Source organism: Rattus norvegicus, chromosome 5 (genome assembly GCF_021556685.1).
Source record: "Rattus norvegicus strain SHRSP/BbbUtx chromosome 5, alternate assembly SHRSP_T2T, whole genome shotgun sequence".
Lineage (NCBI taxonomy): Eukaryota > Metazoa > Chordata > Mammalia > Rodentia > Muridae > Rattus > Rattus norvegicus.
Window position 1 is genome coordinate 151,117,771 of NC_141538.1, and position 27,995 is coordinate 151,145,765.

General features: G+C 46.0%; 1 protein-coding gene and 1 pseudogene across 3 annotated transcripts; one reads left to right on the forward strand and one right to left on the reverse strand.

Moving 5' to 3' along the window:
* Fam76a (family with sequence similarity 76, member A) lies at positions 1–27,995 on the reverse strand. Of its 3 annotated transcripts, NM_001108686.1 has the most exon segments (9): positions 5–2,076; positions 3,252–3,353; positions 7,726–7,861; positions 14,538–14,624; positions 17,357–17,514; positions 22,279–22,431; positions 23,525–23,579; positions 26,260–26,324; positions 27,815–27,995. In NM_001108686.1, coding segments are annotated over 9 exon segments (924 nt in total). In that variant the 5' UTR covers positions 27,896–27,995; the 3' UTR covers positions 5–1,989.
* LOC148006085 (U6 spliceosomal RNA) lies at positions 11,215–11,313 on the forward strand (annotated as a pseudogene).

The window sequence follows — 27,995 nt, forward strand, 5'->3', positions numbered from 1 at the left end:
TCTGAGTCAATATGAATTTTTATTAACACACATTTGTCAAAGTCTGTACAAACCAAACATTCCTATGTTTTAAAATGTCCATTATTACAAACATACAAAGAAATGGAAGGTGTTACCAAAAGTTACTCAATTACATGGTAAAATGCTGTCATGATTTAAAAAAAAAAAATCAACATTTCAAGACTGAGGTTTCCTCCATCTTTCAGGAGCTCATGGTGGTTTAGAAAATGTGTGGGTTTGCTGAATATTAAATGCTAAGACCTTAAAAAAAGTTTAGTATAAAACTAAGTAAGCCTTTGTGTATTGTCACACAGCAAACCCGCGATTCCTCAGTCTTCCTTTTCATTAAAAACCAAGACTGTTGTTCTTTTTCTACCGTCTTTCCCCAGAGCCAATGCAAACGCACCTGAACAATACTGTATGCTAGTTCATCTTCACCTGAAAGTTTCTCACTCACAGTTACAAAATGATTCAGCATGTCAGTTTTCCCTGCTTAGAAGGGGAGTAGCATTCCCCACCCCAGTGGCACAGGCCGGGTCCTTGGAATCTCCTGTCAGGAGGAGCCACTCAGGTCTTGACCTCTGCTCACCGAGGCGCATGCGTCTCTGGAGAATGCAATCCCAAACTACAGAGCAAGTAAACAGTGACCCGACTGCCCCAACATCCCTGCCTTCACCGTCGGCCCCAGCTCCAGCACTGCAGGCTGTGCTGTGTCCCAGCGCACACTACGTCTCTAGCTCCTCTCACAAAGATAGAGGAGTGCAGCTCCTTCCCACTCCTGCTGGGTCAGACAGGGAGAAGGGCACGGCAGCGTGTTTTCTGAGCATTCCCATTAAGAACAGAGAGCGCACAGGATGAGGTGGAGAGAAAGGAAGGTACAGTGAGGTTCTCCCCATCATACAGCCTGCACCCAGGCAATTCATGCCAACCCTCAGAAACACGCAAGTAGCTCAAAGCTTAACCCACATGAATCTACTTATGTTAAAAAAGAAAAAACAAACCCCCATGTTTTGATAACAACCTGGTATGACAGCTGATAGAGCAAGAAACAGGAACGTTTTTAAAAAGAAGTGGCAGTGTGGGAATTTAAAATCATGTAGAAAGAGGAGGAGGGGCAGGCAGAGAAGGAAGTGCCCAGTACAACCTGGACAACCGTCTTTCTGCCCCACTTAAAGACAGACTGGCCAAACTTGGCAAGCAACCTCCCTTAAGCCTCTCCTCACACACTCTTCCATGGGATCCTCCAAAGGCACTTAGTCCACACTTAGCCTCCAACAGTTAACTTAGCATCAAGACTCTAAGGTAATGAGGAAGAAAAGATTGGAGTCTTCTACTAAAAGCTAGCAAATGGGACTGGAGATTTTTTTCTTTTTTCAAAGAGGCATCACTTTTACAAGAACTAACTAGGCTACCATCATCCCTTTATCAAGAAAAGGTTTCCTTTTTAAAAAATAAATAAAGCTCTGTGTATACATAGTACAAAGGCCGTACATAATATACCTGGAAACCCAAGAGTACACCCTGAAGAAAAGGTTTATTGGTGAGAAAAAGCCTCCCTCGCTGCACAGTCTCAAGGTGGCAGCTCCGAGGTTGGGGGTGGCAGTGACATACAGCTGACGACAGAGCTGACAATAGACTTGCTCGTGGGTGGCAGGTGTGATGTTGGACAGACACTCTGCCCATGACGCTGAGCAGTGACCACTATGGAAAACAGAGCACTAAAATAGAGAGAGGGAGGAGCATGGGAGCGGGAGGAGGAAGGGAGGAAGGAAGAGCAGGTCTGGAACCCTACCCGCTCAGCATGCAGCCATAACAGGGCACAGACCAGGTGTTTCCATTCAGCCACTACACCCCAACGAAGAGGGTAAGGTAAGAAGACAGAGATTTGTGGGAAAGCACAATCCCCAGAGATCCCAGAGCCAGGTCTCGGACCAACCCTGACCCAGGAAGGAGCACTGGCTGTCGGTGCTGGGAGTCTTCTTGCTGTCTTCATGGCGACGTTATGGTGCCTGACTTCTCGGACTTCTTGCTCTTAGACAAGGCAGCTGCCTGTTTCAGAAGCTCTCGGTTTTTGGCCTAAAAATAATAAAAATAAAAAGTCAGCACATGATCAGTTTCCACAGGAGAGTATATGGTTTAATGCAGAGTAAATGTAATGAGTAATATAACAATGGAAGCACACCTGCAATCCCAGCATTTGGGAGGCAGGCAGGTAGATCTTGAGTTTGAAAGTAAAGTGGTCTAGAGTTCTAGGACAGCCAGGACAGTTCTAGAACAACACAAGCTGGGTGGTGGCAGCACATGCCTTTAATCCCAGCACTTGGGAGGCAGAGGCAGAGGCAGATGGATCTCTGAGTTCAAGGCCAGCCTGGTCTACAGAGCATGTTTTAGGACAGCCAAAGCTACACAGAGAAACTGTCTCAAAGAAAGAAAGGAAGGAAGGAAGGAAGGAAGAAGGAGGGAGGGAGGGAGAGAAGGAAGGAAAGAAAAGAAGGCAAGCTGGCTGGCTAGCTGTCTGTAGGTGTAAAGGGGGAACCTGAGAGGCAGGAAGTAGTCAACAGGAGATTCTGGGACTTGACATCTAGTTAAGTACAAAAGAACAGGGAGAGGTGCGCTGTGAGCCTTAGTCTCTCTGGACTACTGTTACAGAAAGATGCTGTACGCAACTGTCTTAGTCAGGGTTTCTATTCCTGCCAGTAAGTAACATCCCTCTATGGCTTCTGCCAGTTCCTGCCTCCTGACCTGCTTTAGTTCCAGTCCTGACTTCCTTTGGTGATGAACAGCAATGTGGAAGTGTAAGCTGAATAAAGCCTTTCCTCCCCAACTTGCTTCTTGGTCACGATGTTTTTTGGTTCTGGAATAGAAACCCTGACCAAGACAGCAACAAGCCAACCGCAAAGCCTGAGTGAATGGGATAAGCAGATCTATAATGTAGACACCTGGACTCACATCTGCTGTATCAAAGAAATAAAAAAATCACATCTGTGGGGTTGGGGATTTAGCTCAGTGGTAGGGCACTTGCCTAGCGAGCGCAAGGCCCTGGGTTCGGTCCCCAGCTCCAAAAAAAAGAAAAAAGACAAAGAAAAAAAAAATCACATTTGTTAATTCCAGATCTTGAGGGGAAAAATGAAAACACACCCAACTCAATGAAAGCTGTCTAAAGGGGGTTTGTGCATCTGTACTTGGGAGAAAAAGAAATCTAGGCATGGTCATCAAGCACGATCGAGCACAGCTCGTCACCACCCGCTCACCTGCAGCTGCTCTGTGACCTCCTTGTGGGTTTTCTCCATTTGGTTCATTTTGGCCCGTGTCTGAGACTCCTGGTACTGAAAATCCGCCTTCAGCTCTGTAATCTGAAGAAAACATCAGAGTGGCTACAAAGAGCGCTCTGACAATGGCAAATATCTGTTTCTGATGAAATAAACATCTGTCTTGCAATTCACCGGAACCCAGGGCCCTCCTGCATATCCAGGCTGCATCAAAGCCACACAGCGTCCCTTTTCCTTAAGGCTCTGCTGAAGGCTCACAAAGTCCTGCACTTACCACATTTCTCCTTTCCTCTTCCTTCCCTTCAATTCCTCCCTTTTGTGGGGAGGAGGGGTGGTTTATTACCCAGGCTATCTTTAAAATCCTAGGGTCAAGAATTCTCCTGCCTCAGCCTTCCAAGTTCTTCTGTTCTTCCCTGTGCCAGGTCAGTAAGCAGTGAGATAGAGAACCGTGGGAAGGAAGGCACCACACTCTTCTATGCTACTGCTCCATACCACCTCCCCACACTGAGCGAGCATTTCAGCTGCTCAAGGTGGTACTAACCTAAGTACTCAAGAGGCGGGGGCAGGAAGGCTACCTTGAGTTCAAGGCCATCCTAGACTATATAGCGAGACTGTCTCAAAAACAAAACAAACACAGACCCAAAACAACGACAGCAAAAAAAACTTTAGATAACAAAATCACCAATGTCTTAGTCAGTGCCAACAACCCAAAGCTCACTGCAAGGTGACTGGGTTTGAGGAGTTTGAGACTAATCTCTGTTGTCAGTTCCGAAAAGCTCACTTTATTACTTCATTCAACAGCCATTTATAACTTAATTTAAAATATAAATCCTTGGCTGGAGAGATGGCTCAGTGGTTAAGAACACTGACTGCTCTTCCAGAGGTCCTGAGTTCAATTCCCAGCAACCACATGGTGGTTCACAGCCATCTGTAATGGGATCCGATGCCCTCTTCTGGTGTCTGAGGACAGCTGCAGTGTTTAAATATAATAAATAAGTAAGTCTGTAGTGTCACTTGTGCACAACATAACTTGTGGGCACACAAGTGATACAGTACAGAAGCAGAGGTCTGAGGCTCACTTTGGAGCTGACTGATTCGCTCCTTCACCTCTCCATTGGGTTCCAGAGATCTGGGCCCGGCTGCCAGGCTTTTGAAGCCAGCACTGTGCCACCTGAGCCACCTACAGTGCCTATTTTGTTACGGGAAGCATTTGAGAGCCACATTTGCTTAGATGTGTGAGTGCCTGTGCCGGCCGCAGTGTGCATGCTGAGGCCAGGGAGACTCACGAAGTCAGCGCTCGCTCTTTTTCTACCACGTAGATCCTAGAGATCAAACTCAGGCCTTCGGTGGGCAGCAGCTCTATCTGTTGAGCCATCTTGCTGGCACTATTAGTTTTAACAATTAACTCATACTCTGTCCGATCTTGTAATGGCCTGAGGTTTAAAAGGTTAACCACAGGGCTGACACTGAACTGATTTCCAACTCTAGACTGACTGCTCGTTCAGAGAGCAGGCAGGCAGTGATTTGTGAACTAGGTTGAGACTAGGTAGCAACAGGCATGGAAACAGGAGAGAAGGGCATCTCAGTAGGGACCAGCATGGACAAAGTCACAGAGATATGCCAGCGAGCACTGCTGTTTCAGTGGCTGATGACTCCATAGTGGCAGTAGATGGGGCTAAAGGCAGGAAGGCGTGATGCAGCAGAAATGGTGCCCTAACTGGGCAATGTGACCTTGGTCTTGAAAGCTATGGGATACAAGCGCTATTTGGCTTGCTCTTTTCAACACTTCGGTTCTGCAAGGAAGAAGCAAGTGCTCGGCTGGGCCCTGCTGACAGAAGTGCCCCTGGGCCATGCTGGTCTAAGAAACATGGGTGCCTGTCATCTGTCAGTCACACAGCAGAGTAGAAAAAGGCAGGTACTGGGAACTGGGGAGTGAGGTGAGGTGGTTAAGTGCTTGCCTAACATGCACAAGGCCTTAGTTCAATCTCTAGGACTCTCTGAAAAGTGCAGGAAAACACAGAAACTTCTATAAAATTTAAACCAGGAATGGTAGCACATGCCTGTAACCCCAGAACTAGAGAAATAGAAAATCAGAAGTTCAAAGTCACCCTGAGCTGCATATGAATTCAAGTCTAGCCTGGGCTATATGTAGGCCTAGCATATACCTACAATCCTAGCATTTGGGAGGCAAAAGCAGAAGAACTACCACAGTTGGAAGATAGCCTGGACTACATGGCAAGTTCCAGGAAGTGAGGACTGTACTGCAAGACTCTGTCTCAGAAAACAGAACACAGGTCAGAGAGGTGGATTAGAGGTAAGAGGCTGGCAAGAGGCTTGCCACCAAACCCAACGACCTAGGTTTGATCCCCAGAATCCACATAGCAGAAGAGGGATGACTCCCACAAGTTGTCCTCTGACCACCACATGTTATGCACACCTACCTAGCCAGCCTGAACACACACATATATACACAGAATAAATAAAAATATAATAAATTTTAAATCCAAAAACAGGGGCTAGAGAGACAATCAACCCAGTGGTTAAAAGCCCTTGTTGCTTTTGAAGAGGCTCTAGGTTAGAGTGTCAGCCTTCATATGGTGGCTCACGACCATCTGTGACTACAGTTTCAGATGATCCGATGCCTTCTGGCTCTTGGGCACTGCGTGCACATGGCGTACAGACATACATACAGACAGAACGCCATACACGTAAAGTAAGTAAACTAGAACCGAGTGCACTGTGCTCAGCCTCATGCCCCTGCCCCCCTGCCTTCGTCTCCTGTCTTTCCTGCCACAAACAATCCCCTCCAACTAGAAGTAAAAATAAACTCTTCCTCCTTTAAAACAAAACACAACACAGCCAGATATGGTGGCACAGGCCTTTAATCCCAGTGTTTGGGAGGCAGAGGCAAACAGATCCTTGAGTTCAAGACTAGCCTGGTCTACAGAGTGAGTTCCAGGACAGGGCTACACAGAGAAACCCTGTCTCAAACAAACAAACAAACAAACAAACAAACAAACAAACAAACGCCAGTGAGTAGGCTCAATGAGAAAAAGTGCTTGCCACCAAGCTGAGCCCAATCCTCTGGACTCATACCTCAGAGGAGAAAGTACTTTCTATGGTTATATTCTCTGCCTCCACAAGCACACTATGATGTCTCCACCCCACTGAAGTGAAACAGAACATCCATACTGAAGACGTAAGGCACTCAGTATTTATGGCAGGCCAGCAGATAGGGCAACTATCATAATGAAACGCTACTAGAAAAGCACAAAGGAGCCAGATGTGCTCTTGGAATCCTAACACTTGGGAAGTAGAGGCAGGAGTTTTGCCATAAGTTGGAGGTTACCCTGGTCTACAGAGCAAGTTCCAGGCCAGTCAGGACACATCAAGATCCTGTCTCTAAAAGCAACAACAGGGCTGGAGAGTCCGCTCAGTGGTTAAGAACACTAGCTGCTCTTGGAGTGGATCCAGTTTAGATCCCATGACCTACAAGGGTGGCTCACAAGCACCTGTAACTCCAAATTCAAGGGCTCCAATGCCCTCACTTGACTTCCAAGGACACCCAACATACTTGTGCTACACACACACACACACACACACACACACACACACACGCACACATGTATGCGTGCATACATGCACAAAGGCAAACATTCACGCACTTAAATAACTCTAAGCCAGGTGCGCCTGCTCTGGAGGCAGAGGTAGATCTCGTGAGTTCAAGGCCAGTCTACAGAGCCAGTTCTAGGACAGCCAGGGCTAAAAAAATTCTAAGGAGTCACTAAGCCTTCTTGGTACAGGGCAAAGTAAGCCATGGTTATCAGGTTCTTTTAGCCAGAGGGAAGAAACCTTTCTACTGGGACACCATGTTATGTCACACTCCCCGAAGTTCTGGCGCTCCTCAGCATACTCCCCCCTCTTTGCCTTTTTTCTAAGAAAGAGTCCAGGTTGGTCTAGAACTCATCATCTTCTGCATAGCTTCCTAACTTCTAATCCCCAATAACCCAGCCCCTCCTACACACCTACACACCTACACACCTACACACACACACACACACACACACACACACACACCCTTCCTGCTAGAGACTGAACTCCAGTGTCGTATAAGCACTTTGTGGCTGAGCTGGACCCTCAGGCTGACCTGGTTTTTGTACACTGTGCCTGTTAGCTTTGTTAACTAATGTCCTGTTTGAGAAGTGGGAAAGCTATGGAAATGCTGAGAAAAATCAGCTTTCTGGACTCCTGGGCTGAAGTAGACTGAACAACATAATGCCATCCCAAGGGTCGGTCACCTTGGCAAACAGGCACTCCCTTCTCAGGGAATCCCAAACTGACCATAGGCTCTCTTTTCAGCCACCAATGGCAAGTACCCAACAGAAAGTAAGCATCACACCACATTCCACAGGTCTTACTCTGTAGGCCTCTGTCACGGAAGGGTTAGTGACTGTACCTTCTTCTCTTTCTCTAGGATCATTTGATCCTTCTGATGCAGCATCTTCTTCAGAGTGGCCACCTCTTCCTTCAGCTGGGCAATGATGACAAAATGGTCAGTGCCTGGCGAATCCAGAGCCAGGTCTGGGGAAAAGCTGGATAGAAGAGGGAGAGGGAAGTTTCACTAAGTGAATGTAAAACCTTTTCTCTACTTAAGGATGCACTTCCGGTCCTCAACTCTAGGTCACTTGATGGTGAACTCAGGGGCTTCAGTAACAATAGATCTCCATTCCAGCCATCAAGCGCACTCCTGCAGCCCCATCACACTCGCCAGAGTCTGCTGGACTTGAACTGCACAGGAAAGGTGGTCATCAGAAATGATGCCAATGCAAACCACAACCCATAACCTCCCACACGTGGGACCAAAAGAAACACGGATCTCAAAGCCAAGGGAACTGCTTCAAGCCCGGAACATATTTCCAATGCACTGCTGCTCACACAGTCCCATTTGTGATCAGACAATTTCCCACATCCTCAGGTCTAATGTCCTGTGAGGAGATTCAGTTCCTAAAAAAAATTTGGCCCTCACCCTGGAAGCAGTTCCCACTGCACAGGAAGGAGACTAGTTTCTCTGCTGCAGTGGTGGCCAGCAACTTCAATATTCAGCATGCTGAGGAACTCCAGTCTGAGGCCAGCCTGGGCTACACAGTGAATTTTAGAACAGCCTGAGCTAAGGTACGAGAGGCCTTGTCTCAAACAACAACAAAAGAATTCTGTGATGCTCAGAGAAAGGGACAAAGGTGGCAAACTCAGTCCCACCATATGCTTCCCACACTCTCCACTCTGCCAAGTCCTGGTGACTTCCCTGTCCTTTTAGCAGACCCTCCTCATTTCTCCCGTCAGGGAATCTATAAGACCCTGAAACTATATATGCAGAATCTTTCCTGAGTCCACAACAGGAAGTTTTCTGGGTGAGAATCCAAACCTTTCAATAGTGCCAGAGGTTCCTCTGATAAAATAGGAACCATTGCCAAAAGGTCACTTCCTGTCCTGACCCAGGGAATTCTGAGAGAAGTCTCTCTGGGTTTACTTCTCTGAACAATCTTTAAAGCAATACACAAACCTGGACACTGGTCCTAACCCTTTGTCAACAGAGCGACAACTCATAGCTCCTCTACATGTGCTCGTCCCCGAACCTCGCATGGCAGCTCATGTGCAGCATCTCTCTCTCTTTTTTAAGCTTTTTTTTAAAAAAAGGATTTATTTATTTATTTATTTATTTTTTAGATTTATTTATTTATTATATATAAGTACCCTGTCACTTTCTTCAGACACACCGGAAGAGGGAATCACATTTTGTTACAGATGGTTGTGAGCCACCATGTGGTTGCTGGGAACTGAACTCAGGACCTCTGGAAGAGCAGTCGGTGCTCTTAACCACTGAGCCATCCCTCTAGCCCCCAAAAAAGGATTTATTTATTATATATAAGTACACTGTAGCTGTCTTCAGACACACCAGAAGAGGACATCAGATCCCATTACAGATGGTTGCTGGGAATTGAACTCAGGACCTCTGGAAGAACAGTCAAGTGGTCTTAACCACAGAGCCATCTCTCCAGCCCAGCATTTTTGTACACAGGAAGAAACTCTAAACAGCCAGCCTTTCCACTGCACAGACTTCGCCTAGTTACCAAGTCAAACACTCCCCAGCCTGGACTGGAAGACACCAACAGCTGATAACAGCTTATCCTCCCTCCTGTCCACACGAAGCACCTGGGACAGCGCATCGGAGGAAGACTAGGATGATGTTCTCCTAACTGATGCAGGAGAGCAAGAGCCAATGAAGAACAGTAAAACCAGCTCTCAGGATAAAGATCCATCAGGCTCCTCCAAGTTCAGAGCCAGACGTTTCCTTGTATCTATTTCCATACCCACCAGTATACATCTTCCCTCAACCCAACAATGTCTATTTAGACTCGTAACTATAGCAACCAAAGGCACAGAGTACGGCTGTCCTAGTGTAACTTTTCATTGTCTCCAAAGCTCCAACCCCCTTCTTAGATTACTTGTGTTGTTGCTGCTGCTGGCAGTGCTGAGGACGGACCTAGGGCTTCATGCATGAGAGGCAAATGCTCTACCACTGAGCTTCAGAACCGGTCACAGAAGTTACTCATGCACCAATCAACTCTAGGTAAAACCAGTGCGGTCTGTCCTGTGTTAGGGCCTGATCCCTCAGACTTTAGAGCCTAATAGAAATGAAAAGCAACCACTAGTTAGCAAGACAGAAAGCTAGTCTCTCCAAATACCTCCACATACAGAGAGCCTACTGCTTCTCCAGGACTTCCTGCCTTTTCTGAAAGCTTTTAATACAAGATAAGTTCTATGCTAAGAGGCTAAGGCAAGCAAACTACAAATTCAAGACCAGCCTGTGCTATGTTACAAGACCCACTCTCAGGACAACTATCTTTCTTGAGTGAAATCATAACAGGTTTGCAGTAACACAACACACTGGTCCTGAGGCCATCTTCGAAAGCCATTAGGAACCCCAATACTGTACACAGCTCCAGGGCAGAGAGTAAAATGAAATTTAAAATATCCTTTGCAGATGACAAACTAGGTACCTGGCTGCTGCCAGCTGCTGCCTTGGCCCCTGGACAGAGGGAGCAGTGAGCGTGGAGACTGAAGAGTGACTGACGTATTTCCTCAGGGAAGGAATACCATCTACCTCACGTGCCTCACACTCACGGTCTGTCCCAATGTTAACCAGCAAGTTAGAAAATACTGAGAAGGAACTGTGAATTTTGTAGGTTACCAAAACCAAATAGACTTAAGACACCAGAGGTCAGACAAAGCTAAGCTAACAGTTCTGCCCACCAGATGGAAAGCTAAAGAACAATGGTAAGAGACGACGCTCGCACGGCGGTGCACATCACTGACCCTACACCCATAAGGCGGAGACGGAGGCAGGCAGAGCCTCAGTCCAAGCCAGCCTAGGTCCCCACAGGAAGTTTCACAACTGCTTCTTGGCCTCTTGGCTGAAATCAAGTGTAATACTTGCTTATCATGTTAATAGAAAGTTCAGGATAGCCAGGTCTATACCGTAAGACCCTGTCTCAAATGAGAAAGAGAATCAAACATGCCTCCATATTAAATGAGAGAATGTGACAGCAAAAGACCAATATAGAACTGACACGAAGCAACACAAGGAAGACACAAAGAATAAGTTAGAGTAAAATCATAAATTAAAAAAAGTCCTGGCGACTAAAACTAAAGGCCTTACACTCCTAAGTACACGAGGACGCTCAGGGAGAGCATGCGCCCAGGCTGACAGACTACTGCCCTGGGTTGGAGCACTAGTACTCTCTAAACTGGCAGAGTGGCCCACACTTGCAATTCCAGAACTCAGGAGGTAGAGATGGGACAGGAAGTGAAAGTCGTCCTCCACTACACAGAGAATGAGAGCAGCCTGCACCTGCATACAGGCAGAAACGCAAGCACAGTTTATGAAGTGCTTGCTTCACAACACAAACACTACATTTTGAATAAAAAAATAACATAACCCCTGCCCAAGGATGACATGCAGATTCTTAAATCACTCCATGCTTATAAATAAAATATCATTTGAATATTAAAAAATATCAAAATATTGTAGAAATGTTTCTTTTGTTTTCTGAAATAGTGCCTCATGCACTGCAGGCTGACCTGACCTCCCTCCATAGCTAAGGATGATCTTGAACTCTTTTTTTAAAGATTTATTTTTAAAAATAATCAATAATTAAGGGGTTGGGGATTTAGCTCAGTGGTAGAGCGCTTGCCTAGGAAGTGCAAGGCCCTGGGTTCGGTCCCCAGATCCGAAAAAAAGAACCAAAAAATAAAATAAAATAAAAATAACAGTGAATACACTGTAGCTGTCTTCAGACACACCAGAAGAGGGCATCAGATCCCATTACAGATGGTTGTGAGCCACCATGTGGTTGCTGGGAATTGAACTCAGGACCTCTGGAAGAGCAGTCAGTACTCTTAACCGCTGAGCCATCTCTCCAACTCCAACCTTGAACTCTTTTTTTTTTTTTCTTTTTTTTTCTTTTTTTCAGAGCTGGGGACCGAACCCAGGGCCTTGCGCTTGCTAGGCAAGTGCTCTACCACTGAGCTAAATCCCCAACCCCCCAACCTTGAACTCTTGCTTCTCCTGCTTCTATCTCCTGAGTTCTGGGATTATAGGGGTGCACTACAAGCCCAGTGTCTGAATGCTTGTTTTCCAAAGTGAAGTAAAAGACCAGGGCAAACCCCACAAAAAGTAAAAAGGATAGCAAAATATACTTTATGCTGTATTATCAATATTTTAAAGAAAATGCAAGTAAGTAGACTAGATTATTAGAAGCACTAATAATGTGTGAACATTCAAAAGGAATGTTTTTTTTTTCTTTTTTTTGGAGCTGAGGACCGAACCCAGGGCCTTGCGCTTGCTAGGCAAGCGCTCTACCACTGAGCTAAATCTCCAACCCCAAAAGGAATGTTTTTATAAATGAACATTTGTGGGCTGGAGAGATGGCTCAGCGGTTAAGAGCACCGACTGCTCTTCCAGAGGTCCTGAGTTCAATTCCCAGCAACCACATGGTGGCTCACAACCACCTGTAAAGAGATCCGATGCCCTCTTCAGGTGTGTCTGAAGACAACTACAGTGTACTCATATATAATAAATAAATAAATCTTTATTAAAAAATAAATAAATAAATAAATGAACATTTGTGTGGCAGCAGAAAGAAATTACCTGAATTTCAAAATATATGCTAAGCATGGTGGCATACACTGTGGTCAGTGGGCTGGGGCAGGATGATGGTGACTTCAAGTTTGAGGTCAGCCTAGGCTACATTCCAGCAGAGCCAAATTGCACAGTAAAATGCTTATCTCTAATCTTACATACACGCACCAATAAAATAAATTTGAGGGGGGTGATAATAATAATAATAATAACAACAACAACAACAACAACAACAACAACGATTTGAGGGTTTCTCTGTATAACAGCCCTGGCTATGATGGAACTCTCTTTGTAGACAGTTGGCCTCAAACTCAAGTGATCCACCTGCCTCTGCATTCTGAGTGCTGGGATTAAAGGCCTGTGCCACCATACCTGGCAATAACTAACTTTAAAATTAGTATGAGGCTAGAGATACCGCCTAGCAGCAGAGCAGCTTACTGTTACATACAACAAAAACAGTTTAGGAAAATGACCTTTCCCTGTCTTCTCTGGTGGACATAATAAGGACCACGTAGCTAAGGCGAGGACTAGAAAAGCCATCCTTACTCATGGGTGCACAGCCAGCCTGCGGTTTCAACTTGGTGCATCCCAGGCACAGCCAGATTAGCACTGATACCCCAAGAGCAAATAAGCTGGGAGGAGGCAAAGCTGTAAGGGCTGAACCAGCTCACGTGCAGCTTACAAACGCTCTCCTGAACCATTCACAGCCTGCTGCTAAGCAGATCCCAGTGACGGATTTGAAAGCACAGGTGGGCTTTAGTGGCCTGCTTTCTTAGGGCTTTAAATAGTTTGTTCATTGAAGCTTTTTTAACAAGATCAAAGATGATAGACACATCTGTTTTCTTCAGAATAGCAAGACTAACTGCTCAAAAGAACAGGAGAAGAGACCAGAAAGTTGGTCTGCATGGTTCCTTCTCATATGCAATCTGAAAAGGTAAGTATTTCCAGAACATTCAAAGAGTTGAAAACCAACTAAACTAGTGTCAACAGAGACTACCTTGGTAGGATCTGAAATCAAGTAAATATAATATGCAACGAGGAAGAGTAGCCTCCAGACACCTCACACTGTGTGAGAGAAAGCAACAGCCAGTCCTAGAAAGCCCCTCTGCTGGCTGCTCCCACAACCACACTGGCTGGGAGGGAGAGCTGTGAATGTCAGTTTTCAGAATGAAGAAGACTCCAAGGCCTTTAGGGAAATGTCAGGTGGTCTCACTTCAGGATGCCTGGGCCTGGAGGAGCAGGAAAATGGATGGCTCCAAGACTCTGTTGGGAAGCAACCCACTGCACCAATGCAGACGGGCTCTGGGTATAAGACAAAGCAGCTCATGAGAGGAAGCATCGCTGAGCAGGAGCGAGGACAGCGAAGAATGAAAATATGCATTTAGGCAGGCCAAAATGAAACAATACTGAACTGTATCGCATTCTCGCCTGCCCCAGCATCTGCAGAGGAAGGCTCCAAGGAAGCATGGGATATCCTGAGAGACATGCAGTCCTGCCTTCATCCCACCTCTGCCTCTGCTCTGTCTCTACACCAACTCCTTCCAGAGGAGGCTGCAGGCAGAGGTCACACGGGACATTCAGTGCCTAACTTCTTGGACCTTCTTAGTGGACTGAAGAATTTGACTACAGTTACTGGTTCTATCTTGAACACTGTCTCACTATGTAGTCCTGGCTGGCCCTGAACTTACAGAGATCTATCTGCCTCTGCCTTCCAAGTGCTGGATTAAAGGAGTATGCCATTACACACAAATGTCTCTTGCTTCTGTTTTTTGAGACAGGGTCTCAAACTGTGGTCCAAGGTGGCTGGAACTACCTATTTACATCAGCCTTGAACTCAAGAACACCCAACTGCCTCGGCCTCCCAAATTCTGAGATTACAAGCATGAGTCAATATGCCAACTAGGTTCTTATACTCAATTGATAAACAGCTTATCGATTAACTATAAGTGACCAGCACAGCACTCATAACTGGTCCACTTGGGAGCCTGGCTAGCTCCACGGTACACTCTGTGTAGTCAAGAACTGTGTATGGATTCCAAGTGTGTGCACTCGTATTGCGACTGGCTCACCTGTCTCCGTTAGTTGTGATTGACTCAAACTTGGATTTTTTCTTTGGGATTTCATTTTGAATTGAAGATGTAGAAAGTGTTTTCTGGCTTTTGATGGCAAAAAGAGAGAGACACACATTAGAAATCAAAGATTAATAACATACTCCGAGGGAAGTCTGTCAAATGCACGTCTGTCAAATGCACGAACAACTTCTCCTGTGCAACAGCTCATTATTTAATTAGTAAAATCTACCAAGGTGGTTCACAGGCTCAGTGCTTGCCTTCAGTGTACTTAGATCCAGTTTCCACAGGGTCAGAACCATTCTGATATAATCGCTTACTATAAAACAGACCTGTGACAGACAGTACAGTAAGAGACAGAGTCTGTCTCCCAGTTTACAAAGTCTTTGTTTCCTGTATTGCATACATCTTCCATCTCCTAGCTCTGGGAAACACAGACAAGTTATTCTCGCGGCCTTGAAGAAGACTTCATCAAGGTCCCCTGAGCTACCCAATGATCTCCAGCAGCAAAGCTGTAATGAGAAACCGAGCAGGCAGAGTTCAGCTCCTGGTCTGCCTGGCCATATCCCTTCTGAATCCAATATGGACCTTCATCCCACAGTAAAATCAGTTTTAACTCTAGTAAGGTCACCCAAAAATTGGCCCAAAGCTGGAAGCCTGTCACTTGCATGAAACCCTTTTCCATTGACGGGTGTCCCAATGCCATACCTTTTTAAAAATAATAATCTTATGTGTGTGAGTATTTTGTATGCATGTAGATGTGCACAGTACATCATCCTCAGAGGCCAGAAGACATGCATCTGATCCCTTGGAACTGGAGTTAAGATGGTTGGGAGCCACCCTGGGGCTAGGAAATAAAGCCAGGCCGTCTGGAAGTGCTCTCAACTGCTAGCCGCCTTCCTGGCTCGCCTCTCACCTGACCTCTCACCAATGTGAGATCGCAGTGAGCGCTCGCTCTATCCTTCCTGGAACTCTTCGCCACTCAGACATCCTACTTTGGGGATGGCAGCTTCCTGATTATTGAATATTGAATGCTTCTTACTTCTGTCCTCAGTCTCTGCTCTTCAGTTGTGCATGGAACTTCTCTGTGTAGCCCTGGCTGTCCTGGAACTCCCTGTGTAGACCTGGGAGGGAGACCTGCCTCTGCTGCCTGGTGCTGGGGTTAAAGGTGTGCACTGCCACTGCTGGGCTCTTAGTGAATGTACCAACTCATGTCTCAATCTTCTCAGTTCCAGAATCAGCTTTAATCAATTCTTCTAGAACTTCAAACAAAGCATTTAAAAAACTGAACTCCTTCCTCCCCTTCCTGGTTTCTCTTAAGTTATGATCTATGTGTTCATTCACATGAGAACCCTGAGAACTAAGGGCATGGAATGAACCGCACATCCAAGTTTCTTAGAAGCTTCACTCCTAAGTCCCTTCTTACTGTCACAAGGCGCCCTCAGGATGGTGCTCTGTATGTGTGGAGCTGAGAGAAGGGTAGGAGAAGGTAGAGCATGTGAGGGTGAGGCAGGGTCTCATGTAGCTCATACTGCCTTACAACTCCCTGCCGGCCTTAAACTCAGGGTCCGTCACTTCCACCTCAAGAGCTCAGTTACAGGTGTGCACTGTCACCTCCAGCCTCAGACGATCTTCCTGTAACGTTTCTACGCTTACCTATTCTTACACAAAAGAGCAGCCCCATTGGGAAGAGGCATACACCCAAGCCTTGAGAACATCAGACCAACACTCCAGTGAGCTACATAGCTATTCTTTCAGTGCCTTCTCTACTAGTTTCTTAATTCCTGCCAACGCAGGCTGGGTGCTTCCCTGGAACGGGCCCATCAGTGGCTGCCCACTAGCCACTCACTGACAAGCCTTGCAACCCCTTTCCTCCTCCTCGTTTCCAGCAACTCCAATGGTCTGACACTCTCAAGGGATCTGTGTGGTCTCATGCCCTCTGGTCCTCTGCAAGCACTACTCGCTCTCAGAGGATGACCCTAGCCCATCGTCATCTGACAAGACCAATCCATCTGGGGCTAGTTAAAGCAGGCTCTTCTCCAAGCCAGCCTTCCAGACTTCCTAGGCAGTTAATTAGAACTGCCTTTCTTCCTTGAATCTTGACAAGTTTTTACAATAGTGCCCATTGCATTAGACTGCAATGATTTGATTACAAGTCTGTCTTCTCTACCAGACGGCATACTATTGAGAGCGGCATGGCTTTTATTCATCTCTGTATTCCCAGAAGAGTCCCTGGCCCAGGAGAGTACTTAATAATGCCTAGAGAACAAACAAACCCATAATGACAGTAATAACAAAAACCAGCTAAAACCCATTGACTCCTGTCATTAGAAAACAAACTGCTATTCATGTGCTACATAATTTGCCTTCACAACAACCCCATGAGGTAACACTGTTCTCTTCCTCACTGCCATGAGAAAACGTGCTAGGGACAGGATCAAACCTATAGCCCCAACATCACTGTACATACTCTAAAAGGAGGCTTCAGCCAACAAGGAAGGGGCATTTTTGACTAGCCCCTACTCTGAGAAATTATAGAATGTCTACCAACTGTTTGTCAAAATACGTATTTCAAATATTCTCTCTAGACAGGAAACAAAGTCGAGTCCCCTAGAGCTTATGTACAATAACCAGACGTCCCACAGGCCTTACAGACATGATACAGAAACCGCCTTGGCCCTGGGAGACACAGGAACTATGAAGTGTGGCAAGCAAGGGACTTCCCAAAGGTGGTAACAACAGGAAAGTTTCTATCAGACAGCACCCTCTCCAACTACCTGTGGAAACATGGCACTTGCCCTGCCAGCGTCTGGGGTTACCTGTTGTAATGACTGCCACCACTCAGGCGGCTGTACTGCTCCTTCTCCTGATGGCTGCCTCGAGAAGAGCTGCTCAGGTGCTTCCTCTGCTCTCTGGTCTTCTGAAGGACGCGCTTGTACGACAGTGTGCACAGCCAGCACAGGAGCTTCCCATCCACCTGGAGAGGAGACAAAGTGAAGAGGGGTGAGGTCAGCGCTGAGACCGAGAGCACGAAGACTAGACTGCGCACGTGCAGCTAGAACCAAGGCATTATGCTCCAGCCTGTGAGCCTAGGGCCAGCCACAGAGGACTCAGGGACAATGTGCAGAAGCCACTTAGTATGGGACCACACACAGAAACTGATTTATGCTGCACACCGTTAGTCCCAGCACTCAGGAGACACAAGTAGGTAGATCTTTGAGTTCAAGGCCAGCACGGTCTACAGAGTGAGTTCCAGGACAGCCACGGCCACACAGAGAAACATTTTTATTGAGATAGGCCACATCAAGTATTCTTGGCTCTCCAGGAACTCAGAGCCTAAGTAGTCCAAGGAGATCCATCCGTATTGTTTGCCTATGTCCTAGGATTAAAGACATGTACCACCATATCTAGGCCAAAACCTTTAAAATAAAAACATTTTCGATTTATCTTATTTTATGTATACAGGTGTTTTGTCTGCAGAAAGGTCTGCGTACCATAGGCGTACCTGGTGCCTTTGGAGGTCAGAAGTGGGGCTAGAGTTACAGGTGGTTAAATGCTGTCATGTGGGTGCTGGGTATTCAATCCAGCCGGGTCCTCTGGAAGAGGAGCCTGAGCTCTTCTCTCCAGCCCACAGCACCTTTTCTTATTAAACTCTAACTCTGCTTTAAAAAAGAAAAAGAAAAAGAAAATAAAGTCCAATACACTGGTGGCAGCTCAGTTCAGTGTTAGAATGAGTTCCAAGACAGGACACTGAGTTAAGATTCTGTGTCAAAAAAAACAAAACAAACAAACAAAAAAGAAAACAAAAAAGAAAAAGCCAAACTCTTAGGCTAGGCATGGAGCTGGAGGCCAGCCAGGTGTACAAAGGGAGTCTAGGACAAACAGGGCTACACAAAGAAACATTGTCTCAAGGGAAAAAAAAGCCAAACCCTTAAGAGTAGGAATAATAGGGCTGGAGAGATGGCTCGTGGTTAAGAGCACTGACTGCCCTTCCAGAGGTCCTGAGTTCAATTCCCAGCAACCACATGGTGGCTCACAACCATCTGTAATGGGGATCTGATGCATTCTTCTGGTGTGTCTGAAGACAGTGTCAATGTACTACATACAAAAAATAAATAACTTTAAAAAAAAAAAGAGTAGGAATAATAATGTAAGAATTTAATAAATTTGACAACAGACAAATTAAGATATTAACAATACTAAAATTAGCAATATGAATAAAAATTAGAGATCACTTACTGAGTTTCATTTATTCAGTTATGTTCTAGGTTTGGTTTTTTTAAATATTTATTTATGTATGTGAGCACACTGTGGCTGTCTCAGACACACCAGAAGGGGGCATCGGATCCCACTACAGACAGCTGTGAGCCGCTGTGTGGGCTGTGCAGGATGCAGTTATGTATTTATGTGTCTGTAAGTATTTATCTAACAATAACTAAGAGAAAGAGGGCCTGGAACCTGACAGGGAGGAGAGAATATAGGAGAGGCTGAAAGGTGAAAAGTGGGTAATTATATTTTAATTTAAATTTCCTGTTTGATTTTTCTGAGATAGGGTTTCTCTGTGTGGCCCTGGTTGTCCTGGAATTCATCAGGCTGGCCTCAAACTCAGAGATTCACCAGCCTCTGCCTCCTGAGTGCTGGGATTAAAGGTGTGCACCACCACTGCCTAGCCTAATATAAAATATTTTTAAATAAAAATTAAAATTTGAATTAAAATATTTATCTCAGTATAGTGATCCATGCTCATAATCCCAGCACTCAGAAGACTCAGGCAAGAGGACTAGGAGTCCAGGCGAATCTTACCACACAGTGCATCAAGGATAGCTGCCTTATATGAACTTTTATCTCAAAACAAACAAAAGCCAAGTATGGTGGCTCGACTGCAACACCAGCCTTCAGCCAACAGAAGCAGGCATCTGTAAGTTCAAGCTGTGAGTTCAAGGCCAGCCAGAACAGAGTTCTAGGCCATCCGGGGGCTACACAGTGAGAGCCTGTCTTAAACAAAACAAAAAAGCTATTTTCTGTAAGTACCTCAGTCAGTCACCCTGTTTGTCTGCTATAGTTGTTATTCCATCAACAAAGATAGAGAAATGGACACATAATGAGATCATCAGCTGGTTCCAGAAACAAGACAGTCCCAGCACTCTCCTAGCCCTGGAGATGAACAGAATGCTCTTTCCCCTCGATTTCTATCCTATGTGTATGGGTGTTTTGCCTGCCTGGATGCCCGCTTACCACTTGTGTGCTGTGCACTCAGAGCCAGAGAGGGCGCTGGGTCCCCTGAGTCTAGAGATAGAGTTGTGAACTGCCAGGTGAATACTAGGAATCAAACCTGGGTCCTCTGGAAGAACAACCAGTGCTCTGAACCACTGAGCCACCTCTCCAGTCCAGGCACCACCACCGAAGGTGCCTCTCGGTCACTACTAGCACAGCTTTTCCTGTATCTTGTTTGAGGAGGGTGTCCTGCTGGCTGGCAGGAATATTTTCATCAATGAAAGTTACGCCCCACAACTGTAAATTAATAAATTTGGTTAGCAAGAGCAAGCCTTAAAAGCCCAGGAGCCTCTAGCATGGACAGTTCCAGTTCGATCGCATTCTTCACTCCTCAGTATTTCCCTTCCACCTCCTTTCCCTGGCCAGGCCACTAGAACTTCACGAGGGAAAAAGATAGAGAAGGAGTAGACAGCCTAAAGGGGTGAGAAACATGGGTAAAAAGATAATGTTTTACAATGTTGCATAATTATGTATGCAACAAAGGGTGATGTGAGTTGTGACCAAGGGAATTAAAGACGTCTATGTCTATGGCATGTGCTGGGTGCTCCACTATAGTCTAGCACTTAGGGAGAAAGAGGCCAGAGGATCAGGAGTTCAAATCTTCCTCAGCTACACAAGAGTTCAGGGCCATTCTAGGCTACCTGAGAAGACCTCGTGTCTCACCTCCTCTTGCCCCCTAAACAAGGCCTCTATAAAGAGGTATCTTCCTCTTATATTAGGACCAAAGACACAGATTAAAGGTCTCTGGAAAAGGCTGCATAAAGTGAAGAATCGCCAGCACCAAGTCAGAGGGAAGGAAAGGGGGGAGGGGAGAGGGTTGAAAGGCAACTGGGGTGCCTGAGGGCTGAAAGGCGGTCAGCAGTGTCAGAGGTGAGAGAATACAGGAGGAAACAGAGCACTGGAGAAACCCAGCAGGCATGGAAGAGGTTGGCTTTGCCCAAGTAGAAATGGAAGCAGAGAACATAGTATGACCAACTCTAAACTACCCCTCCATGTACACATTCTCTCTGGTGTCATCCTGTGAGCTTTAACTTGCACACGGAGAAACCCTGGAGCTCTGCAGTAACAGCACTGCTGTTACCTCACTCATGCTGTAAGCGCTCATCTTTAGACTTACACAGACTTCTCCCAACTACCGCTTATGTGGGACATTGCTCACTGTGCATGTGGAATCTAAAGGACAGCTTAGCTTCCACCATGTGTCCTCTGGAGATGTTCAGGTCATTAGGCCTGGCAGAAAGAGCCTTTATCCAATGAGTGACCTCACAGGCCCTCACTTCAATTCCTAGGGGAAGGCAGTCGTGGAGGTGCACGCTGTTAGTCCCAGCACTTGGAAGACAGAGACAGGCAGATCTCTTTTGAGCTTGAGGCCAGCATGGTCTACAAATCTAGTTCTGGGACAGCCAGGGCTACACAGAGAAACCCCGTCTTAACAAAACAAAACAAACAAGAAATGTTAGAGGCCAGCAAGACAGCTCAATGGATAAAGCACCTGCTGCCAACCTGGGAACCACCTAGCAGGAGAAGCAACTCTTGCAAGCCGTCCTCCACACCCCACAGGCATGGCTGTGCTACAAGGGCACAGACACACATGAACACAAGAGCAAATACACAAAATGTAATTTTAAAGGGAAAAATAGACAGGGCATGATGGCCCAACTTTTAATCCTGAAACTCAAGGCCAGCCTGGTCTTTACAGTAAAGTTACCACAGATACAAAGAGGCTGTCAGATAAAGCGAAATGGGAGATCAGATGGAGAGATGGCTCAGCTGTTAAGAGTATGTCTTGCTCTTGTAGAGAACCCTGGTTCAATTCCCAGCACACACATGGTGACTTACAACCACACCCAACCCAAGATCTGCTGCCCTCTCCTGACCTTCTCCAGCACAAGCACACAGCACACATGAAAGTACACACATATACATGCAGGCCAAACATGCACAAATAATTCTAAAAAAGCAAACAAACTTTTTTTTTTGTTTTAAAGAAAAAGGGGGGAGTTGGGGATTTGGCTCAGTGGTAGAGCGCTTCCCTAGCAAGCGCAAGGCCCTGGGTTCAGTCCCCAGCTCCGAAAAAAAGAAAAGAAAAAAAAAAAAAAGAAAGAAAGAAAGAAAATGGGGGCTAGTGAGATGGCTCAGTGGGTAAGGCCCTGGCCACCAAGCCTGGTCACATGAGTTTCACCCCTGGGACCCACAAGGTGGAGGGAGAGAGCCCACCCCTTCACATGCAAATGTGCACATACTGCAGCAAGCATCCCTCTCATACACACACAATAAAACAAGGTAACAAAAATTTATTTAAAGAAATGTTACAATAGTCCAGATTGGATAAATGAAGAAACAAAGCCTTGACTCTTCAAGGTTGGTAACAGAAGCAGGAAAGGATCTCAAAAGTATGTCCACCTGATTTGAGCCCAACTTAATTCCCAGAGAGGAGGAAGGGGAGGAGGGCAGCGCAGCACTTTACCTTCTTTCGATCGTCCTTCCTGTCGAACGCACACTGCTGCTTGCACTGTTCACAGGAGTACGGGGGCCCATACTTCTTCTCGGAATTCGTGCAGCGCTGGCATTTATCCCCAATAAATGCAGCAATTATGTTACAATACTGACAGGGCTTAGGCTTAGAGGGAAACAAAGGTCACGTAAGTATATCATTTTTACTGCGATAACCCCACTCTGTAGTTCATGTCACATGGTAGACATGTGTTCCCAACATCAGGCATTTGCCCTGTACTACTCAAATGAAGCCCAATTTTTAGCACCAAAACAACAACAACCAAAAAAAAAAAAAAAAAAAAAAAAAAAAAAAAAAAACACCTTCCATAGGAGTATTGAATTTTAAATAAATAAAATAACCATAACCCACTAGAATCCATGATGAAACTTCAACAAAAAGTCCAGTAGAACACAGCTGAGTATGAGGCCAGCCTGGGCTACATGAACCTCTATCTCCAAACAAAAGCAGACACAGGCCAAGCACGGCGATGGACGCCTTTAATTCACAGCACTCAGGACACACACATAGGTGGGCTTCTGAGTCTGAGGCCAGCCTAGTCTACAGAGTAAGTTTCAGGACACCCAGTCTCACCTAGTGAGACCCTGACTCCAAACAAAACAAAGCACCCCCAAAACAAGCCGAAGAGATGACTCAGTGTGCAAAGGCGCTTGCCAAAGTCCAGAACTCGCAAAGGTGAAAGAGAACTGCAGAAGCTTACTTCTGACATTCACAGGCATGCTGTGTCAACAAATATTCAGGAAGGAGGGCAGGAAAGAAGGGAGGAGAAAGAGGAAGGAAAAATGGGAAATGAAGGGGTGTGTGTGTGTGTGTGTTTTCTTTTTTCTTTTTTTCGGAGCTGGGGACCGAACCCAGGGCCTTCCGCTTGCTAGGCAAGCGCTCTACCATTGAGCTAAATCCCCAACCCGTGTGTGTGGTTTTAAACTCTTCTATTTCATATGTACGGGCGTCTGTGTGTCTGGGTGGGCATCACATGTGCACACTGCCTGCAGGTGTTAGAAGGGGGTTTCAGGACCCCGAGAAATGGAGTTACAGATGGCTGTGAACCACCACATGGGTGCTGGGAACTGAACCCAGGTCCTCTGGGAACAAGAAGTATTCTCACCACTGAACCATTCCTTCAGCCCCGGAAGGTTAAATTCTAAAAGATCTAAAAACTCATTCCTGTTAGGATTTAGTTCACAGAAACCCTACTTACCGTTCCATATAACTGTACATTCTGAGCACACTTCTTGCATATTGTATTGGTTTTGCTGTTAAAGAAAAAATGAAACACAAGACTTTCCTTAGAACATCTGAAAACATATTCCTCTAAGTCCAAAGGATTTGTCACTGCTTAGGTTCTAGGGACAGCTGACATAGAGTCTGAACATTTGGTAAACTGATACTGACAACTCAGTTTAAATAGAGAATCGATTGCTTCAAATAATGTACCACGTCCTATCCCTGACCCCCATGTTGAGAACTTTACTCATGTGGCCCATGCTGGCCTCAAATTCACTTCTGTAGTTGAGAATGAATGGCTTTAACCTCCTGTTGCTGCCCCTGAATGCTAGGACTAGATGTGAGACCACCATGCCCAGCTTTAACTATAACATCTTTAAGTATCCCTAAATAAAACTACTATGTATAGACAAGGCCCTCACAATATGAAATGAAATACCAGAAGTTAATTCTCTTGGCTTCAGATGATACCTGAGAAATCAAAGGTGAGGAATAAGGTGTGTGTCTGCAGCATGAACTCCAGACTGACCACATTATCTTACTCTACACTTTAGTAGTCAGCCTGTAGCTCACTACAAACACCAGGCTTGCTTCTCCAGTGCTACAATTAAAGGGCTGCTGGTGAGTGTGAGTGTGTGTGTGTGTGTATGTGAGAGAGAGAGAGAGAGAGAGAGAGAGAGAACCCCCTTCTCTCACTCTATTCTGTCAGCCTGGTTAAATGTTTAAAGTCACTTGTCAATTACTTTTTAGATCCTCAATCATTGGTTTAGCTGAGACAGGTCTCATCAGTCCCTGGGATTACAGACCTGTACCACCATGCTGAGCTCACTACTTCTTTTTCTTTTTCTTTTTTTTTTTTCCTTTTTTCTTTTTTTCGGAGCTGGGGACCGAACCCAGGGCCTTGCGCTTACTAGGCAAGTGCTCTACCACTGAGCTAAGTCCCCAACCCCACCACTTCTTTTTCAAAGCGGCAGAAAACTGCACTAATAAGATAAAAATCTAAGCAAGCAATGGGTCACAGATAGGAATAACGTTTATACTATATACCCATTAATATACAAGAAACCACGTAATTTGTACATAATGAATTGACTACATATCTGCTTGCCTCAGGTAATGGTGAATGCCTTTGATCACAGCACTACGGAGGCAGAGGCAGATGGATCTCTTGAGCTTGAGACCATCCAAGGATTGGAGATATGCTATGGTTCAGACCACTTCCTACATGATGGAGAGATGGCTCAGTGGTTAAGAGCACTGACTGCTCTTCCAGAGGTCCTGAGTTCAAATCCCAGCAACCATATGGTGGCTCGCAACCATCTGTGATGAGATCTGGTACCCTCTTCTGGTGTGTCTGAAGACAGCGACAGTGTACTTACATAGAGATTTTTAAAAGATTTCTTTTTTAAAAATTGTGAAAAAAAAAAGAACACTTGCTATTTTTCCAGAGACCAGAGTTCAGTGTCAGCACCCACATCGCATGACTCACTGCCACCTTTATCCAGGCTTCTGATGCCTCTAAGCAACTGAGCTCACAAACACACTTAACAACATAAATAAAACCTAAAAACACACTATCTAGTCTACATAGCAAGACAGCATCCAACGAGAAAAGGGATGCTACATATATATACATGAAATACAAGCAGAAGCTTTAAGAGAAAAAAATTAATCTATTTACATTTATTTTTTTTGAGAAAAGTTTGTGTGTGTGTGTGTATGTGTAGTCCTGGCTATCCTGGAACTCACTATGTAGACCAGGCTGGCCTCAAACTCAGAGGTTTATCTCTTCTAAGGGCTAGGGATAAAAACATACATCAATACCTCCTGACTACATTTTTGGTTTTTTTTTTTTTTTTCCAGAGCTGGGGACCGAACCCAGGGCCTTGCGCTTGCTAGGCAAGTGCTCTACCACTGAGCCAAATCCCCAACCCCCATTTTTGTTTTTAATAAGACATGATTTCACTGTATAATGTGAACCTAGTGGGCCTTGAACTTCCACTCTGAAACTACATTGCCTCCCCAGTCTACAATTAAATGAGCACTGATATTTTTGTGTAAAACTTTGTAAGAGAGACAAGGTCTCTTTATTATAGCCCTGGCTGTCCTGAAGCTGGCTGTGTTGACAAGAACTCAAGAATCTTCCCGCCTCTGCCTCCTTAGTACCAGGATTATAGACCTGTGTCACCATGCCTGGCATATTTTCTTTTTAATGTTACTATTTTTAAAAATGTGTGCCCTGTAGGTGTCCATGGAGACCAGAGGAGTGGGAATCCCCTGGAACTGAAGTTACAAGAAATCTGAGAAGAGTACCTCGATGGGGGGTTGGGGATTTAGCTCAGTGGTAGAGCGCTTGCCTAGCAAGCACAAGGCCTTGGGTTTGGTCCCCAGCTCCAAAAAAAAAAAAAAAAAAAAAAAAAGAGTACCTCGATGGAACTCTGGTCCTCTGGAGGAGCAGTTCACTTAAGCACTTAGCCATCCCTCTAGCCGCCAGGACTGCTGGTATTAAAGAAGTGACCCACCACACCCAGAGCTGTTTACACTTCTCAAGGCAGATGTGATAGCTCACACTTTGAATCCCAGCCCTAAGGAGGTTAAAGAGGGTCTCAAACTGAAAGCTAGCCTGGACTACCATCTCAAAAACAAAAGACAACGATAAACAAAACAGCAAGAAAAAAAAAAGTCTTTGCCGGTCAAGCGGAACTCTACCTTTCCTGCTGGTACTCAGTCCTGCAGTAGATACACTTCACAACAGGGTGAGCGATCCGGCATTCCTGAAATGAGAGATGGTTTGAAACAGTAAGGAGCACAGACCTGGGTTAAGAACCGTTGCTAGCAAGAGGCCTGAGCGAGTCATTTAACTCTCTAGACCTTAGTCCCTCCTTTGTAATACCTGTATCCCCTCCCTGCTGTTGATGTGGGAATAGGAATCTGTATGAACTAATTATAAATTTAAAACAAATATATCATGAGTAAGCTCTAGATTTGGTGGTTAGACCTCTGGAATCCAGCTCTAGAGCCCAGTGCTGATTCGTCTTGCCATTGCGGGATACCAAGAAGGATTACTTGTGAAACGAAGGCAGAAGATTAAAGCCGTTTTGTTTATAGAACTTCCTTTAAAAAAAAAAAATCATCCAGTCTTAGGCCGAGCAGTCATACACAACTTTAATTCCTGCATTTGGGAGACAGAGGCAGTCAGATCTCTTTTTTTTTTTTTTTTTTTTTTTGGTTCTTTTTTTCAGAGCTGGGGACCGAACCCAGGGCCTTGCGCTTGCTAGGCAAGCGCTCTACCACTGAGCTAAATCCCCAACCCTGCAGTCAGATCTCTTAAGAGTTCTAGGACATTCAGAGCTACAAGTTATGAGACCCTGCCTCGAAAACAAACAACAAAAAAATTTTAGATCATAGTTTTATGTCCAAAGATGGGCCTCGAACTCTTTCAGATTCACTAAACCCAGTGGCTGAAGCAAAGATATAGGCATCTGTTTTGTGGTTTTTTCTTTTTGTTTTTGGTGAGCTACACACAACGGACACACACACTCTGAATCTGAAACATCTGAGGATTTGTCAACGGCAACTTCGCACGAGCTTGGCGACTTAACTGTTGCTCTCTATTCACTCGTAGACAGGGTAGGACGAAGGAATAAAGAAAAACGTTGGCATTTCAGGGGTTAAAAAATGCTTAGGGAGAGGCAGAAGGCTACCAACTAGATGCTAAAGTCATCCTATTCGTGTGTTCCAAGTCTATGTTGGGGTGCTTTTTTCATTTTCCCTAATACAGCCTTGCCACCTCTAACTTTGAGATTGGCGGAAAAGTGCCCATCAAGTGTCCGAGTTCGAGACACTCCTCACAGGTAGCACCTGACTCCAGGGTTCAATCTCAGCCAGGACAGGGGAATATCTGGGCCCTCATTCTACACCCAAGGCGACCACGGCAGGAGAGAAGATGGTCCAAGGGGATCTTCCCGGGCGCCAGTCGGGGACAAACAGGAGACTCGCCGTCCCCTCCCGCGACCTCACCGGGTCGGAGAAGAAACCCCCGCCGTTGCTAAGCACCAGGACACGCCGGCTGCCAGGGCCTGGACTCGGTCCGGGGTTCCCCCACGTGCCCTGCAGTCCTCAGCAGGCCCGGCACAGCTCCTCCGCCTAATGAGCCGGCCACACCCTGCCCGAGGGGACCCCGGCAGTCGTCCTCGCAGGACCCAGAGTTCCGAGCCGCGCCCGGAGCATCCCCAGCTCCCGGCCGCCGCCCCAGCCCGCGCACCTTGCACAGCTGCTGCCCCTGAGACAGCGCCTCGAAGGGGAAGCGCTGGTGGCACTTGGTGCAGGCGTAGAGCGCCGCCATGTCCGGCCCGGGCCGTGCTCACCGCCTCCCCTCCCGCCGGCCCGCCGCTTTATCTGACAGTCTCAGGCACAACCTGGCGGCGGCGGCCGGCCCGCGGGCT

Excerpts from the sequence above, each read along its gene's own strand:
- Fam76a (XM_087550086.1), bottom strand. The coding sequence starts at position 27,895 with ATGGCGGCGCTCTACGCCTGCACCAAGTGCCACCAGCGCTTCCCCTTC. Across the intron at positions 23,580-26,259 it reads ACTGAGTACCAGCAGGAAAG|CAAAACCAATACAATATGCA; the intron begins GTAGAGTTCCGC and ends TTTCTTTAACAG. Across the intron at positions 3,354-7,725 it reads TCCTAGAGAAAGAGAAGAAG|ATTACAGAGCTGAAGGCGGA; the intron begins GTACAGTCACTA and ends TGTTTTCTTCAG.